This window comes from Enoplosus armatus, chromosome 8 (assembly GCF_043641665.1).
Source record: "Enoplosus armatus isolate fEnoArm2 chromosome 8, fEnoArm2.hap1, whole genome shotgun sequence".
Lineage (NCBI taxonomy): Eukaryota > Metazoa > Chordata > Actinopteri > Centrarchiformes > Enoplosidae > Enoplosus > Enoplosus armatus.
Genome location: NC_092187.1, coordinates 16,003,407 through 16,021,936, shown reverse-complemented (window position 1 = coordinate 16,021,936; position 18,530 = coordinate 16,003,407). Strand labels below are relative to the sequence as shown.

Here is an 18,530-nt window from a genome sequence, read left to right as displayed (position 1 = left end):
AGGAGGGGAGAGAAATGGGGAAGACACAGAGAAGCCATTGGGAGTTTAGTGCAGAGCGTTGTTTATCCTCCGCTCTGGGGGAGCAAGAAAGAGTGATAAGGGGTGAGGAGGGAGAAGAACAGCCAGAATAAAGCTGGACGAGGATCACTGCAAATGGACACAGACCCAAAAGACCCTCCTCCCTTCTGATATGTGTTTGCGTGCTTGCACACACACACACACACACACACACCGGCAGGCACACACACACTTCAACATTGAGCCATGTGCGTTTCCAGTTTAGGGGAGGAAGCACATTTTGCTTCCACTTGGTCAGGCCTTGCATATACTCCCTCCCCCGGCTGTGTTCATCCTCCAGTAACTGACACAGACCTCTCTTTTCTCTGCTTCACCTCTCTCCCTCGCTGTGCAGGGGAGGGGCCTTTCATGTCCAGTTCTGAGGGACTCAGGGAACGATATGAGGGTTGGGGGAGGTGGGGGGCAGAGGCTGTGGGTCAGGCCGACCCCAGTCTGGTAATAACAACGCACCAACGGCTCAACTACTGCCTGATATGAGAAATGGCTAACAGCTGAGACGCTTAACAAGCTCTGTTGAGGCTTCTCTTAGACAATGCTGGCTGGAAATCCCTATCACACTTAATCCTTTTTCTCTTTATGTGTCACATTTTCTTTATGCTGAGAGAAAGCACTGATCTGATATTTTATTGAACACTGTTACACACTGATCGAGACAGATGTTCATTGCACAAACAAATACAGTATGATGATGTAAATGTGTAAAATACTCTGTTGCTGTTCTGATGTTGTTCCAATGTAACATACAGTATACAGTATATTTGTTAAAAAAAAAAAGATGGTTATCACAGACACATTGTACTTTGTGGATGCAAAATGTTTCATGCTTTCCATGCAGATACAGATGCTGTTTGTTAATTGTCTTCAGATGTAATTATGGGCCAATACTGCTGTGACAGCTGTAGCCAATGTTGTATGTTCTTAAAGCACAGGGTTTAGTTTAAAAAATAATAAATATAATAAAATATAGTGTGACAGTGCAGATATGCAAAAGATTGTAATGTTTTATATTAACCTTCATAAAATATTAAAGTGAGTTTTTACTTTTCTAATAAAGTGGCACATTATAACGTGTGTTTGTCTTTTGCCTGTAGTCTTATTGCTTTGTACAGGGTATCAAACTAGGCAGCACTACAGTGTCAGTTGTTAATAAAGCTCTGTAGCAGCCTCACCGCAATAACTGTAGCTTGCAAAAGATGCAGCTTGCAATAAAAATGTGTTTGTGTAAAATTAAGCAATAAACCAGAAGTGTCTGGGCTCTGTAGGCATTTTAGAATAGGTTAGATAAAGAGGCATTCAGTTGCCTCCACTGAAATACAATTGCCATAACAATGCAATGCAAAAACAGGGTGTCTCTGTTATTTTGTCTACCTTATAATGCAATCAAGACAGACCTCAATATCATCATAGACTTAAATCAAGCACACTCCTGTCACAGTCTCAAGAAACTGAACCTTGTTTCATAAACCTCAGTATTTAATGCAGAGGTTCATGTTATTGTGTCCAGACACTGTTTTATTCATTTTACATTATAACAACTACAGGATATGAATAACTTACACTTGTCGACAAATAAAGGGGTTTATAACTTTAGGGAGAGCAAACAATCTGACTTAAGATGTTCATTTCATCGATAATAACCCGCTTGTAAGGTACGGTTCGTGCGAGTAAAACATGACCCGCTAAATCGCCATTTGATAAGCAAAAAATATAAATGCGTAGTTTGCTACTGAGGCCTGCAGGCTGTTTTTTCTCTGCTCTCCCTAGCTTGCCTCGCCGGCTCTTCGTCGTCGACAAACACCGGCCGGTAAACTGTAGGACACGCCCCCTCCCCTCTTCCACCCACATTACTTGGATTAGAAAAACAAATGATTGACACCGTCAAACTGGCCAATCAGAGGCCGCCTCGCTGTGGACGCGTGCCAAAGTGTAATGTTTATGTATGCAGCGGACCAATAGGAGTGAAGTATAGGGGGCGTGGCATTCTTTTGGAGGAAAGAGGCAAAACAATCTTTTATCCTCCTGACCGGGCGGCTTTTTGGATATCCTGGGTAGTGGTGGTGGCGGCGATGGTGGAAAACTTTACATGTAGACTAGGTTAGAAGTTACGACACAGACACTCGCGACAATCCTGATAAATGTATCAAACTCCAGCAATTTGCACTAAAATCTATAGAAAGCTGGTTTTCTTTCTTTAGTCTCCACTCGACCTGTCTAAATATGGATTCCAGATATATTTTGGAGAAGCCGGCGGTTGGGACAAGGGTCGGTGGTGCGGATTTTAACTGCCGGGCAGGCCGCTCCGTGCTCCGCGACACCCGGGTCCCCATGGTGGAGGCAAACGGTCCCATACCGGCGTACACAAACGGGCCCGTCCTTTACAAATTTGTAATGGACGGCGGCTCAGCGGCGGAGGTTAAAAGCGAGATAACCTCTACTAAAGGGAACGGACTTTCTCCGGGTGGTCGAATATTGCACGACTTGGAAAAAGTAAGTGCCGTTTATCCGTGTTAAGTGTGTGCGCACGACTCCATTAGCCGGTAAAGCCAACTGTACGCCCAAGTTACAACACAGATAATAACAAGCGTGTAACGTTAACCTGTCATTACGCTGTATAATGAGAACTTGCACCGGTCTCACGCCGTTATTGCGTTTTAACGGTTAAAATATGCGACCGTGAAGCTCACACGAGACTGTAACCACTGTATATTGTGTATTGAGTGCCACCTTTATAACTCTTAACCCACTTTTTGTATCAGTAATTTCACCTACTGCTGTCAACGTTCTTCGTAGGCAATTTCGTCGTATCAAAGCTGCTTTAAATGGCGGCTCATTTTGTGTACAAAGTTTACAGAAAAGGGGGGCAGGGACTTCAAACTATTAGCCATACCCCCTCCCCCATAACTTTAGGGTGGAGCTTCAGCCAGGGCTTCCTGGCTGCACAGCACGGCCCGGCTACTTGCTCCTCTCAAACCACTCAACTAGTAATGGTACTTTTGTTGTTGTTTGCAGGCATGTGATATATTTTTCTTTTTTTTCTCCGATGCTGAATTGCATTGCATGTACGTTTTTGCATTGCATTTTCAGGATTTAGTGGCCCGTGTGTGTGTTTCCCTTTGCAGGGTCAGTAATTTAATCATGTCATATAGTTACTAATTGAACCTGCAACATCAAATATGCATAGATGGCGAATTGCCACACCTGCCTTTGAAATGGATCAGATAGCATTTTATTCAAATAAGTTCAGTGAATTGCTGTGCCTATTTATTTCAAAATGGCAGTGTGATAATGGCAGTTAGATAAGCTTCATTGTAGATTTTGTTAATTTATATTTGAAGGAACATTTTTTAGAGCTGCAATTAGTCGATTATCAATTAGTCAAATTTGCTGCTTTTCTTAGTCATACCTGATAGTAAATTAAATATCTTTAGCTTTTGGACAGTTGTTCATAAAAAACAAGCTGAAGAAATCACTGTGGGCACAAAGAAATTAGGAATTTTTTCACAAATTTTATAAACATTTTATAGATTCATGGACATATAAAAGACATATAATACACACATACATATATAATAATCAGAAGATTAATAGATAATGAAAATAATTGTAAGTTGAAGCCTATTTTTTTATGATCATATTTCTCATTTAAGGTTTCCCGTGACTTTTACATACAGAGCAAGTCATTCAATCAGTCAGTCAATAAAAATATAATATGATAGCTGTAACCTCCTCCATCACACTCAGAGGAAAGATTTAAGAAGTGGCTTTCCTTTTCTGCTATGATTTGAACTAGTTGAACCCCAATAAACACTGCCATGCTGATGAATTCACTTCAGGGTTTCTGTGATCCATCAAATTCGAAATCTATCATTTAAAAAACAAAGTCATGCAAAGTCATCTAATTTCACTTGTGAAGCTTCAAAATGATACATCGACTTTAATGTGTCACTGCTTTATTTTCTAGACTGGCCTGGGGGACCAAAAAGACACTGGTTCCACTGGGATCCTGAAGAGGGCCAGTCCTACTCACTGCCCAGGCATAAACGGGCAGTTGCCAGGCGGCTTCATGCACTTGGACATCAGGAACCCAGGGAAACAGGCAGAGCTGGCCAACAACTTCAGGGCAGCGCAAGGGCGGCACATACCACCAACAGAGAGACAACCCCTCCCGTCCTCTCACATCCCTGTCCCCAGAAACAGGTACAGAGAGACTGATGACATCTACACTCAAGAACCCCTGTTGTATCTTCATATTTGGTTTTATTCACAGTGTTGCATGTTAAGTGAAGGGGACAACACTTCCAAGCAATACTGTCATTTGATGTGATTTAAACTTTGTCTTGGCGCCTAAACATGAGCTTTTGACAGATGTATAATCAACCCCTTTGGATTCTGGTACATTGTTAACTATCAGCTATATTTTGTGTGCAAGGCTCTTGTTTCTATTCAGTTCAGTCCAGGAGCTTATTTTACACTGAATTTGAGGTAATAAAAATAATCAACATAGGCACTTTTCATACTCTACTCCAAACTTGTATTCCTTAACAGAGTCTTGACTAGAAGTGGAATTCAGCCTCTGGCTACAACTGCACAGCGGTTTGGGCATGAATGGTGTGGGGGCGTACTGGTCAACTGACCACATGTTTGGTGTTCCATCCAGAATAGTTTCGAAATATGCCCTGAGAGAGCCAGAGCTGGAGACGAGGGCCAGGATTGCCCAATGACTTGACAGAATGAAAAGAGAGAGAAATAATGCAATAGTTACAGTTGGTGTTGTTTATTGATAAATAAACTGCATTTGGGAAAGTCAGTATTAATCAGGCGTCTCAGTGTCTTGCTTGACTGTGTCCAATTCAGTGCTATCCCTGTTGACCCTCTTTAGACAGGCCAGGCTAGTGGAAGTATCAGTGTGATGTGCCCACTGTGTGTCAGGCAGAAAGATGAGCTTTGACTGTTTTGTTTGATGTTTCATGTATAGTGCGGTGAATTTTTGCTACCATTGTTCCACATCATTTCCAAACACAGACACATGCTAATTTGCACTCAGGACATTTTTTGATTGTCCTACATGCACATACAGACTGTTTCACACAGAAGAAGCCTAAAATGCGTCCAGGGACGATCCCAATGCACTGATAAGGGTCTATGCAACTGTAAAGAGAACTGGGAGAGGCTGTAGGCGGTGCCTAAGCGCTCATTCCTTCATTTTACATAGCTATTGGTTACTGTCGCTGCCAAGACGCTGTCTGTCTGTCAGGCGGCGCTTACACATTAACAAAATGCCCGGTGGCAGTACAGTACAGTCTAAAAGCTGAGCAGCTCTTCATTAAATCTGCATAGAAACATGAGGACTTTTTTTCTGAGCCTCTGTAAAAATACATATTATAATACTGAACATAGATTGTAAACTGATTAAAGTCCACCAACACAACAATGTGCTTGATAGTAGTAGGGATTTGCGGGTTTAAACACCACACTTCTTTGCTTCTTTCTCTCATCATCACATGAACTTCTCGTGCCGCTGGTCATATATGATGTGAGGGAGTCTCTCTGGGGATCATGCAAGAGTGAACATGCTTTTAAACCAGGGTGATGTGCCTGCTTCTTGTGAGTGCATGCTCGAGTGTGTATGCCCACTACAGACAACAAAGTGGCTGTTCTTACCTCTCAGCCCAGGTCTTTACCAGATTTTAAACATCTCTTTTCCACAGCATGTTGATGGCTATCTCAGCACACTGCTACCACAATAACAAACTCTGAGTTGACACTACACAGCCGCTAAAAGAGGTTGCATAACATTATATAACTGTGTGGTCATATTAGCCAGGCCTCTTTGTTGCTCCATTGACCTTTCAGATTAACTCCCTGTCTTTACCCTGCTCAAATTGGCTTTTGTTTTGCAGTTGGTGACAAGAAGCTCTTCTCTCCTCTCTCACCATGAAACAAGCAGCTTTCTGCTTTTCTATTCACATTTTGGTTTAAACCGTTTTAGTATTCAGTCTCTTTGGTGAACAGAGCTCACCCCAGCTCTGTCTGCAATCCAGATGTATGTGCATGTGGTATTCATCACAAATTTATGAGAGCAATTTGAAAATGTACTGTAGTTGCGATGTGAATCCACTAAAGGTAATTCGGTGTGAACAGTGGTTTCACAAAGTTATGTAGTTGTACTACACTGATACACTTTTGGATTACAGTGCGAGGCACCTATTTTTCTCCAAGTAATGGTCACAGTGGCAAGGTTGTGCTTGTCATCCCAGTATGTGGGTGTGACCCATTGTGCATTTGCTGTATTCTGTGCCCTGCTTTGGATAATGTCAACAAAACCATTAATTTGCATTTACCAGTTTGGGTAATACTGACATTGTGCTACAGGATTAAATATGTTTAAAGAGACCTTAGCTATAAAGCTGTTGCTCCCCTCTGTGTGTTTTACATTAACTACTGTATCAGTTGCATATTGTTTCTCAGATACAACTTAGTGCTTTCACACCTTGTCTTGTCAGTTTGCAAATGATGCAAAGTAGGTCACAACCCTTTAGACAAGCCTGGGCAAAGATCTTGCTGGAAGAAAGAGGAGGAACCAATACATTCACTGGCTCACACATGTGCATATTCATCTAAACGCATTCAAACTTACGCTGTATGTATTTAAACACTCCTTCTTGTCAATCTTGCCTCTATAGTGTGCATGTGTGTCTCTCTCTCTTTTCCTTGTTCTGTCTCTGATTAAGTCACTCACACCCTAAAGCAGACCTCGTTTTACCTGTCAATACTCATCAGCATGGGATCCAGCGCACTGATAACGGAACAAAGGACCGTTTGAATGAACAAAAAAAAAGAGGTCTGACGAAATGAAGAGGGGAGGGGGCGTTTTGTTTTGATGTGAAAAGCTTTTCTTTCTTATCTGTCCTTGGTCAGGTACACTGTCACCACAGTGGGGTACCATGAATAGAAAACACTGATTCCGCATAAACAAGACACCAGAGTAACCAACTGCAGTGGTGGTGGCGGCTCTGTACATAATTACTGCCCTGTCTTTGACTCAGTCTGGTACGAGTCACCAGGAGGGTTTAGGCAAGGCAGGCAGACCGGCAGGCTGGAGCATCGTCCACCACCTCTCCACCCCCCTCCGACCACCCCACCACCCGTCCTCTTCTCCCAAAGGAGACATTACAGCCGGTTGTTGAAGGTCAGAGTCAGAGGAACAGCTACCCGCCCCCACTCTTGTCTGGGATGTCTAACCCACATCCAGACTGCTGACATGGAGTAGTCTGCTTCTTCTCAGGTGGTTGTTTTCTTTTATATTTCCATATAAACCATATTTGCATAGAATATATGTTTAGCATGTCAGTATTATCATTTTTTGCAAAATTCCTCCCAAATTTGATGCAGCATTTTCATCCGTCCTCTTAGCATTTTTATTTTGTCCCTTCCAGACCACAAGTGGTTAAGGCTCTTGCACTGACACAGGCAGGGGTGAAAGGTCATCCTCAATGAATGGAGTCATGTGAGAGGGGATGGTCAGATCAGGACACGAGCAGGCATCTGTCACGTCTGCCAGGTCAGCCTCAGGATCTGGGTTATGTGCTGCATAGACAAATTATAACCACAGAAGATTGTAGCAGACAACTCATCATCTAACATTGCAGCTTTACTGTCTCCTGACTTTGAGGTGTATGGAGGAGTGAGGATCTAGTATCAAAGTATTTTTATTTAATCTGCCCTTTCAGGGTGCAGCTCTGCGGCTGGCTCTGAATCATTCACTAATGAAGGCCTCTGGAAGACTCTCTGGCTAATGGGTGAAACATGAAGTGTGTGTAAATCATCGGCTGTTATACAGTGAAGAATAGAGGCAAAATCTGTTTCATAAGTGAGGAGGAGAGTAGGAGGCATGAAGGAATGTTTTCTGCAAACAGTCTGCTCTATTGCAAAAGTAATGCATCACAGAGTTAGAAGTGGCTCCAAAATATCATGCGTCAATATATATGTTACATTATGAACCTTCACATACTTTTTCATGTCTAGTAGTGTATATGTTGGTTGTATACTGTACATCTGTCCTCCAGCAGGATGCTTTAGGGACAGGGAGAGAAAGAAACACTTATCAAGAGGGAAGGAAACTCCTGTTGTGCAGCTCTGGCACTGCTGCAGTAAAATGTTTTATCGCTTGCTCACCCACACTAATAGACACTTACATAAGGCCTGCTGCTCTGCCTCAGTAGCATTTGGAGATGCCACAGTCAACTGTCTTTCCCCTCTCTTCAATCAGTTCTTTCTGTCCTACCCCAGTCCTCATACCAACCAGCAGCTGCTCTGTGCCTTTCCCGTCAGTCCGCCAGCCTCTCCCACCTTTCTCATCTTTCGTCATATCCCTCCCACAACGTTTCTTGATCTTTCATGCAACTATTATCACTCCCTTGACATTCTTCCCCCTCTGTCTTTGAGTCATTGACATGCTCATAAAAGTGCCTAAAAAGTTCATGACAGTGAAGTCAGACTTTGCTGGTGTTGTTTATAAAGCTTTCTCAGTGGTGACGCTGAGCTCCAACAGTTATATTTTAATGCACAGTTTATACAGTAAAAGACAAAATTGCTCCATGGTTTTTCGCCTGAGATGTAGCAACTTTTTTCTGCTTTGTAAAATGTCTGCCTCCCTTTTTATGAGTTTTATCTGTTCCATACATCATATTTTCCGTTTCTCTTGGCCTCTTGCCCTCTGCTCTTTTGTCTGAAGGACAACCGGTTAATCCTATTCAAATCCAGAGGAGATGAAGCCCTCTGAACAATGCAGAGTATCTCTCTGCCAGGAAAGATTATTCCTTACTCCTAGAGAAAATAATGTCAGTTCTAATCTGTCTGTCATGTGTTTGTCTTTACCATGTGTCTCTTTCTATCTAAAACACTCAAACACACATCTTCAGCATGTATGTGATATTGTTTAATTTCCACCACTTTTCAGTCACTGTATCCATTCATAAGGTAGAAAAATGTTAGCATACTCATCACTGGAATGTTCTCAATGTTTCTATTGGCACTGAAATCGCAGATCCGCAGACATTACACTGACAAGCCAAGGGTTGATTTTGGTTAGAAATATTACTTCACTGTTTAGCAAGTTCAAATCTCAATTTTTCTTAAAACCACACAGACTGATTAGACAATGTAATTATACATTACAATTATACATTAACTGTAGATTGTAACGACAAAGCTAATTTTTTCCTGTTTTATTGCTTGTCACTGTGGCAGATTAATTGGCACAACACAGCAGGAAAATTTTCTGAATGTACTATGTAATGAGCCAGTGAATATGCAAATAGATTCCAAAACCAGGTCCTTGGTGGCTGAGAGTACGCCCTTTAAAGTAAAGTAAAATGTTCTGTAAGCCCTTAGTTTCATGGGTTTAGTGTTCTTCTGCTCTCAATCACTTCACTTATAAATATCCTCACATACACACACACACACACACACACACACACACACACACACACAAACACAGTGTCTTGCGCAACTCATAAGTCATATCATAAGTCATCCCAGTCTGCTGATGACAAGCAGTGAAATTCAGTCCAGACTGCAAACAGAGAGAAGCCTGAGAAACGCCTAACACTTTGTACTGTGCAGAGCTGAGTATCCTGCATCTGTTTTAATGTCTTTTGACTTTTTAACAACCACTCAGCATTTAGTTGAATATGCCTTTTCTTCTCTTTCTCTGGTAGGAAAGTTATTTTAGTCTTCTTTCTCTGTTAGGAAATGTCTAAAATACCTTTCTCATTCAGGCAGCTTTTTTTCCAATAAATATCTAGCCATTTTAGAGTTTTATGTAGTTTATATGTTTATCATTTTCAAATATGATAACAACCCTTTGCTACATCAGTAACCCATGAGACATCAAGACGACCTTCACCTCACTATGGCAGTAACAGGACATGCAGTGCTGGCTGAGGTTTCTGACTGCATCCTGAGGAACATCAGAAGTCTGCACTCTCGCTTGTAATTAAAGTATTATCGACAGCCCTGTCTTTTAGTTTAGTTGTGGAGGAGAGCTGTACTGCACTTCTGGCAATCCAATTGATTTTGTGTTGACACAGTTAAATAATGTGAGCATTGACCTTTCAAAATGCCTGGGCCTGCAAGGCATTGGGTAAATCAAAGTGTGAATAAAAGGCCCAAAGCACTACTATAGCAACTTCATTCAAATACATTTCAAAGATTCAGCTTGAATAAACTACTTTAAACAGCATGCCACACCCATGCTGCTAGAACCAGTGGGCTTAGTTCCTCATAAGCTCGTAGAAACCCCCTATGCTCTGTGTGTGTCCTTAAGTGTGTGTGTGTGTGTGTGTAGACTTGCACGTCCTTAACAATAGAGCTGTGTGGGCTGGGATGATGACTCGTGCCCTCAAACGAATGGTGCTGAAGGACAAGACAATCGATCAAGCAGCTCTACAAGTGAGCAGATTTGTGTGCTTTCATTATTTTTTTTAAAACCTATTTTGCCTTTCGCTCTCTCTCACCTACATGCATGCAGTTCGCACACACATTCAATCTGCACCCGTAGTGAGGTAGTCAGGTTTCATTTAACACAGCTCTGCTAATAACACTGTTCTCCTGACACCTCCTGGGTATTGCATCATGCATCAAAGCACTTACTATGCCGTGCTGAGTCAGCCAGCAATGTTAACACATACGTCGACTATAGCCATATGCACAAAGACAAACCTCCAGAATTACGTACTTTAGGTGACTCCTTATGTGCATGGCTGTATCTGATGTTCATGAGCTCTCTTTGTGGAGTAATACAGAGAGAGAGAGGAGAGGTTGACAGCTTCTTGCTTTATGTGCACAGTGTTTGTTTTTTCACCCATTAGCTTGGGATCTGTGGTCTCCTCCCTGTAGCTATAAACTTGTTTATAAAGATAAAGATAGATTTTCACATCCCTTTTTGGTTGGCTAAACCTCACCAATCCTGTTGTTTAGTATATATGTGGGGCATCCACAGGTCCTTTAAAAAAGACTGAGGAGAAAAGTTAAAATTCTAAGTCTAAAAACCTGTGATTGTAAATAGGTGTTTAAAGGTGTTTTAGGCAAGAGAGGTTCTTTGAGCCGAGTAGTCGCTTTAAACAGACGCAGACACACACCCCTGGACTCCTTTGACTGCTGCCAAGATAACGTGGAGATTTCCGGCTTGGGAAGAGGTAGAAAGTATCCCTGCTTAATCGTAGCGGTGGTGGCTTCCAGCACCAACATGCCACTGCACAAAGCATTGAGTGTGTGAGGCTGTCCAGTCAGGTGCAGAGCAGAGCCCCCGGCCACTGCCCAAATAACCCCAGAAACTCATGTAGCTGTTCCAGGGCATGGGAATACTGAGGGATTTTCACAATGTGGTAATTCGCACTCCTCTGATCGGCTGCATTTCCACCCACGCTTGTTTTTCATCCAAAGGAAATGTGCACTTTTTTTTTTCTTGTTGTTTGGTTGATATGCAATAGACATTGGTGAAGTTCCTTCGAGCCTGACATATTTCATGAGGTTTGTGTTGTTGTGATTTATGCAGAGGGCAAGGCTGATCTCTCAGTCTCTTGTCTAACAGCTTTTCCTCGCTCTTGTCCGATCTGCCCCAATCTGGTTTGGACCAAGAATCAACACCATGGTCACAATATGTATACTGGCTTGTGTTTACACTGTGTTTTGTTCACCATAATTACACCATGAGGAGAAGATGGAAGAGCAAGGGTGGGAGAAACACAGAGACAAAGAGAGAGAAAGGGAAGTGCATAGGCAACCTAAAGGATAATATCAGCAAATTTAAAAATCTCCTTCAAATTACTACGGCTGGTGTAGCATTAAGATATCAGAGCTCGCTGTCCTACTTTCAGAGGAATACATTTGCTGCCCGTTCTAGATAGTCCATCATAAAAAAACATGCAACTTAATTGGCTTCATCAAAATTTCCGTTGTTGTAATTATTCACTTCACACTAGTACCGTTATATCAGTTCAACTCTTTATGCTGTGCTTGCCGTCAGTCATGTGACATGATCCACAGAAAGACATGACAAAATCCCTTATGAACACGTTGCCCTGCAGATTTGATCGACACATTCATGTCTTTTTATTTGCGGTCTTGTTTTGGGTCTACAGCAAACAAGTGTTTTCTTTTTTTTGTATTTTTGTATTTGTATTTTCTATACGGTATAGATATGATGTTGGTAGTATAGTAGATGGGCTATAACTAAGTGACAACAATATTGTCCTTTAAAGATTAGTCAGATTAAGACAGAGAAAAAGGGGAAGTGAAACAGGGAAAAGTAAGGGCATCTATGTACTTATATGAGTATAGGGGGACCAGGGAATATTATACATTTTATAGGCATGCTGAGCAGCTGTCTCTGTCTCTGGTTTCACTTCAGCCCTCATTAATGGGGGGGGGGGGCTCATGTCAGCTCCCTTACATTTGACCAGATTTACTAGAGAATGTAGATGCACCAAAGGGGACTTGAAGTGCCAAGTACGTGCATGTCTGCATGTCTTGTGTGTGTGAATGAATGAGGTGTAGTGGTATGTTGGTATTTCTGAAGCTGGATCTATTATAAGCCTCTGAAGCCTCACTAGCTTTACGCAAGCCTCCTGTCTACTGTCCAAACAGTATTACCCAGCCTTTAAGCCCACCTAACTACTGTAGCTGCCCTAATTAGTTACTTTCTAGCTGTTGATGTTTAAGATCAATAAAGATCAAAGATGAATGCAATTGGTGAGGTTGCTACATTAGCCAGTGATTTATTGCATAAAATTTAGATAGACACTTTGAATTGTGACAGTTCATTTGTGACCTTTGGAACACCAGCTAACAAAACAGTCTCAGCTAAAGGTTCACTTACTCACTTATTCTGCACTTTCTGACCATATTACACCGTCATCATCAGCAGATTGAATTTGCCCAGTTGCCATGGAACTGTAGGTGTTCAGACTTTCATGCTATAGACCTTGCCAATGTGTGCCATTAATACACAAACATTTGTTGCATTAATATAACATTTCCTAAGTCAGCAATTTAAGATTTTGCAATCGTCAGTAAACAGAATCTGTGTGTATTTGGTTGTGTGTGTCCACGAGTGTGAGAGTGAAGAGTCTTGGCTGTAGACGGGCCTGACTGTTCGACAGAAAAACACTTCACAGCCTCACAAGGCATGACTTTTCCTGGGCCAGGGCTGCTAGCTGTGTCTGGCAAGCTCCCCCATCTGTCTGTTTGTCTGTTCAGGAGGAAGAGTCTGCCCCAATGTGACCATTGCCTGGGTTTGGCCTCGTTAGAAAAGGCACAATTCTCACAGGGAGATCGGCCTGTTGCGTCCAACTAGCAGGCATTCTCATTCCATTTTGTGAAACTTGGCCATCATATTTCAACATGTTTGTAAACGCAAAAAAAACTAGCTGTCTGGTCCAGGAAAGGAGTCAGGGATTAATATCCTCTCAGATGTCTCATGGAGGAGCAGCTCTCTGTCTCTCCCAGATGTCTGTAGGTAGACGCTCTGTTTTAACATCATCTTCTCTCTAGTGTTTCCATGATGTGCCTTAATTGCCTCCATTCGTCTTATTAACTATCCCATTGCTGGCATTGCAGGGTGATAAAGGGGCCATTTTCTTTTCCTTATTCCCAATGGTGTCACAGCCTCCTCCTGTAGGATGTTGAAACGCTGATAATTTGGAGAGAGGTCAATGGCTTCTGTAGGCACAGAGCCAGGAGACCAGCCAGGAGACTTACATTTTTAAAGATGTGGTTTATAGCATTTTCCTTTTTTGCTATATCAGTCAATATTTAGTACAGTCTGACGGGGCCTGTGGGGGCAGAGGATGGGGTGATACACTAGGGCTTCAGTCACATCATGAAATTAAAGGCTCTCTCACCACCACCACGAAAATGTGCAACACAAGAATATCATTTTTAATACACAGATACAACACAGTACGTGTATGTTATTAATATTTTCTGATACTTTAAATGGTTGTGATGTTTGTAAGCAAGTAATTGTTTTTTTTATCAATTTGTCATATTCTTTCAATATTTATGTGAATATATGGTAATAAATATGGTCCTAAAAATTGCACTTTTGGCCCATAAAGACAGAAAATATATATATTTTTTCAAATCCTTGCTGTTCAGCATGCAAATAAAAGCAATAATAACCAGCTTGAGTTTGGCAGACATCAATGCACTGGAAAAGCTGTGTCAAAGTTGGAGTGTGCTGTTTTGAAATGCCTCCTTACATTAATGATTTGCTCTTACTGCACAATAAACTCTCAAGCTTTGGACCAACAGGCACACACTGTTCAGTGCACTCACATTTTAAATGCCCGCTTCAAATTCCTTTTTTTTTTTTGTTTGAGTTGGGTGCATCGCTTTAACAACCTGGCTTGGTTTGGTTAGAAGTGCAGCTTCCAAGAAATGCAGAGAAAGTGGACATATGGCCTCACCACAGTGTAGGCTATGTGAATTGCATTGACTGTATGACAGGTGATAATACAAGTTATCATGTCAGTTAGTTTTCATGATATATTGTAGAGTACATATTATAGTGTAGAATTAAAATATATATATATATATATATATATATTATTTATGATATATATATTTTTTTAGTAAGCTGTTAAGATTCAAATGGCATCCTTGAAATGGCCTGATATAAACTAAAGGTTGCAAACTGGATTCAAATTGGAGATGTTGTGAGTACATGATAAGTATGTCAGACCTTTGACACACTGAGGTGCTAGATGGACATGTCAGTTTTTGTTCATAGCTTGTGATAATGCAGCTCGGGCATCAGATATTTAAGTTAAAGTAATAGTGCAAGCTGGATTATTTGCAGTCCTACTCAGTCATGGCTGAAAACCAAACAATTGAAATGCTTGTACCCTTCTTTACCCTTTTTGTTATGATTGTGCTACACATTCCTGTGTACAGGGAGAGGTAGATAAAATTGGGACGCAGGTTTTGAGGATGTGAAAGGTCCAATGAAGGCCTATTTGTTTGATTTGTTCAGTTTTTCTTCAAATGTTTTCATCACTATTTATTTCTGCAGAGTTTACGACAGAATCACATGCACTAGAGGCATGTAAGAGTGCTTACTTCTCTTTCTCTCACTAGATTACAAATACCACAAGTGCTAGCCGTTATGAATGTTTACGTTTACTTTTGGCACTGCATGTCTGGGTGGGAGGAATCTGAGAAGAGTCAGCTCATCCACATACCTCATCACACTCCCCCAAAGTCTGCAGCTATTCTTCCACTAACTGCTTCTTTTCTGTTTTAGCCACTGTCTTCCTCTGAGCTCCAGCTCCCTCACTTTCTCTTTCTAGAAAAAGATACTGATCAGTTTATTTTACTGGCTGGAGTCTTTGTCTGTCTGATGCTGCCCTGCAGATATTTGGCTTCATGGGAGTAAGTAGAAGAGAGTGGCTTTGGAACAGCATTGGTTTGCTTTTGCAAAACACAGGAAACCAGGCAAAGGCCTGCTCTGGCTTGTGATGGCAGAAGGGTAAATCTCAAGAGCAGGCGAGAGAGGGAGTGGGAAGTGAAGAATGAGGAACAAAATAAGTTGAGAGTATGAGTGCTGCAGAAAGAGGACTGACCGCTCTGTTCAGGGCTCTCCGCCATTTTAATATGTGTTCCAAGTCTCAAGACATGTTTCTTTCTGTTTACTTTGGTTCCTATCTGATATAAAATTCAAACCTAAAACAGGCAAGAAAAGACAAAGTTTGTGTTGTGACTTTGTCCCCATCTTCTCCTCCCGAACAGACTTAGTTGACGCAGATAGAACTTTTCTTACTTGATTTGATCTGGTTTCCCTCAACATCCAAAACTCAGTTGTTCGTAGGGCTCAGGAGATGACATGCCTTTGTGATTCTGGAGAATCCAAACAGTCTACCTCAGAGTGGTTTGGATTATTTAGACAAATTAAAATATGATTTGGACGGATGTCGGACAGGCATAAAAGTTGTTTTCAGGAAGAATGTAAAAAAAAAGCAAAAAACAACCACTCGGCTGACTTCTCTGGCCTGCTACATCAACTCATGACTCAAATGAAAAACGACAAGCGTTTTGATAAGGAAGCAGTGTTTTCAGGCAGAAGGGCCAATCTTGTTTGCAGTAGAAGGGGGGGGGCACTACTCAGGAGAGACAGCCCTGCATTCCCCTAGCAGGAACACTGTTATTGGAGGGGACTGACACTGAAGTTGTGAGCGTTGTGAAGTTGCTACAGCTACAAGTTAATCTTATCTAGCCTGAAGTGACGGTGAGGTAATAAAGTAAGGTGTTGTGTATTAAAATATTATCTACTCAGCGAATGCTCCATCTATAGATTGCTAATCATAACTGCACCTCTATCTATTATCTGATTGACACCAACGACCATGCCATGTTTCCCCATCCCAAGTGTGTTGGCCAGCACTGGCCTGACCTGTGTGAGGCTCACAGTGCAAACGTGATGACCCACAATATCTTTTTCCACAAGATGTGGGCACGGCATGCATGTCAGGTAGTGCGTCATGATCCGCTCTCTGTCGTCAGCCAGTTTAATTGCATGTGCTGTTTCAACATTTTCTCTCTGGGGAACTTGCGTTGCAACCACGGCTCTGATCTTAAGAGGGGGTGTCCATACAGGTTGCTGCACATGGACCAACCCTTTTCCACAGACGTTTAACTTGCAAGTTTGGTGTTAAAGGGCAATATGTACATCTGTGTATGGTCCTGTCTGTGTAGTTTATAACTTATAGTTCAGATGTGGCGAGTCAGACACCACATAGGGAATCATGCTTTTTACTCCGTGTCTATCCTCTATTATTTTGCCAGAACAAAGCTATCCGTTGTTTGTGCTTGGCCCTAAGGCTACAGATTGCATTCGAGGATCAAGAGACAGACAGAGAGGGCTTTTTGTCCTAAGACTGAATAGCCATTACATTCACAGCCCACATTAAAGCGACACGGCTCCTGCCTAACAGCCTCTCCCTCTCCAGGGGGTTCAGAGCCTCAGGACTTACGTAAGGGGCAACAACTGCACAATCATGGGTGAATTACGAAGATGCTAACCCTCATGTTTATGTTAATAGATTTGTATTCATTGTGTATTTACAATACGTGCAGCATTGTACAAAGATCTCACAGAAAATGCAAAACAGAGAAAATAGAAAGTGTGAGTGATCATTGCAGAGTCAGGGGATCACAGCTGTAGACATGAGGGGCATGGGCTTGTGTTGGGCCGGGGGATACACTGTTTACTGCCAAGCACGGCCATCTGCCTGCAGAGCGAGCAAGGAAGTGAGAGAGAGGGACGAAGGACATTACGTAATACAGTGGAGTCGAGGCAGGATGATGAGGGACGGAGGGATGGAGAGCAGTGGGTGTTCTATTTATAGGGGGTATGGATGGGGCAGCTGTCGGGGCTGCACAGCGGGCAGACGATCATCAACACCACCAGCCTGGTCAGTTCTGATAGCCTCAGTTGTCACCACGTTACCTCATTATACAGGTTATACCAGTTTGACTACATCATACCCTTCCCTGCCTTGTTTTTTTTTACTTTATATGTGTGGAACCATAAGTCACATTTTAAAAAGCCTTAATCTACATCTTCATTTATGATTTCTTATGCTTTAGGATAGCACACACTGGCTCATCTATATAACCAGTGCAGAGTCCAAATTCCCCTTAGAGCCAACCAGGATCGCTTGAGCCTTAAACAGGCTGAAAGGAAAGAGGAGAGAGATGCATATCGGAACACGTGACAGAATAATGTATGGTTAACAATGCTCTTGTGGTTTTGTGGTTCCCATCACTGCCTGTGTCAGCCTCCCTCACATTCTCTCCCTTTGAGTGCGTGAGGATGAGCGATGCGAACATATGTTTTAGAGATGAATAAATGAACAGCTTTGCCTAAGGAAAAGTCTATCTCAAACACTACTCCTATTTTTGGTGTACATATCTCTACTGCTGTGTGCATTTGCATTTGTTTGTGTTCGAGAGAGATAAAGAGAGGAACAGACTGAGACAACAAGCAACATGAAAACACGGTCAGTGTGTTTTTGAATGTGCAGCCTTTCTCGACTCTAAACAGAGTGCTGTTTGAAAGTTGATTTTGTTTACATGTGTTGGTGTGATAGTGTTTTTCGACTCTTATACTGCCAAGGTCATACACCAGTCTCCATGCCAATCTGAGGCACTCACAGCTGCTTTGGATATGAAGAAGCACACATGCGTACGCATACAGTACATACAGAGACGCACAAAATACTGATGCCTGTTTTGGGGATCATGATTATCACATGATCACATTGGATGGATAAGTGCTATTTAAAGCAATGGGAGCTGAGAGGGAGATGAGAGAGGATTGTTGGCAGTATGCAACCCCAGTGAAAAACTAGACCTAGCATACTGACTAGCTTTAAATCATCCTGATTTAA

The 18,530-nt window shown here is 42.0% G+C and overlaps 1 protein-coding gene across 1 annotated transcript in view; it reads left to right on the top strand.

Annotated features, from left to right (window-relative positions):
* Positions 1-2,118: 2,118 nt before the first annotated feature.
* Positions 2,119-18,530, top strand: part of slc2a4rg (SLC2A4 regulator) — a 33,168-nt gene continuing 16,756 nt past the window's right edge. The window contains exons 1-2 of the mRNA XM_070910595.1: positions 2,119-2,565; positions 4,040-4,275. Coding sequence (XP_070766696.1) covers positions 2,296-2,565; positions 4,040-4,275 — 506 coding nt within the window. The 5' untranslated portion in view covers positions 2,119-2,295. The remainder of the gene's footprint in view (positions 2,566-4,039; positions 4,276-18,530) is intronic.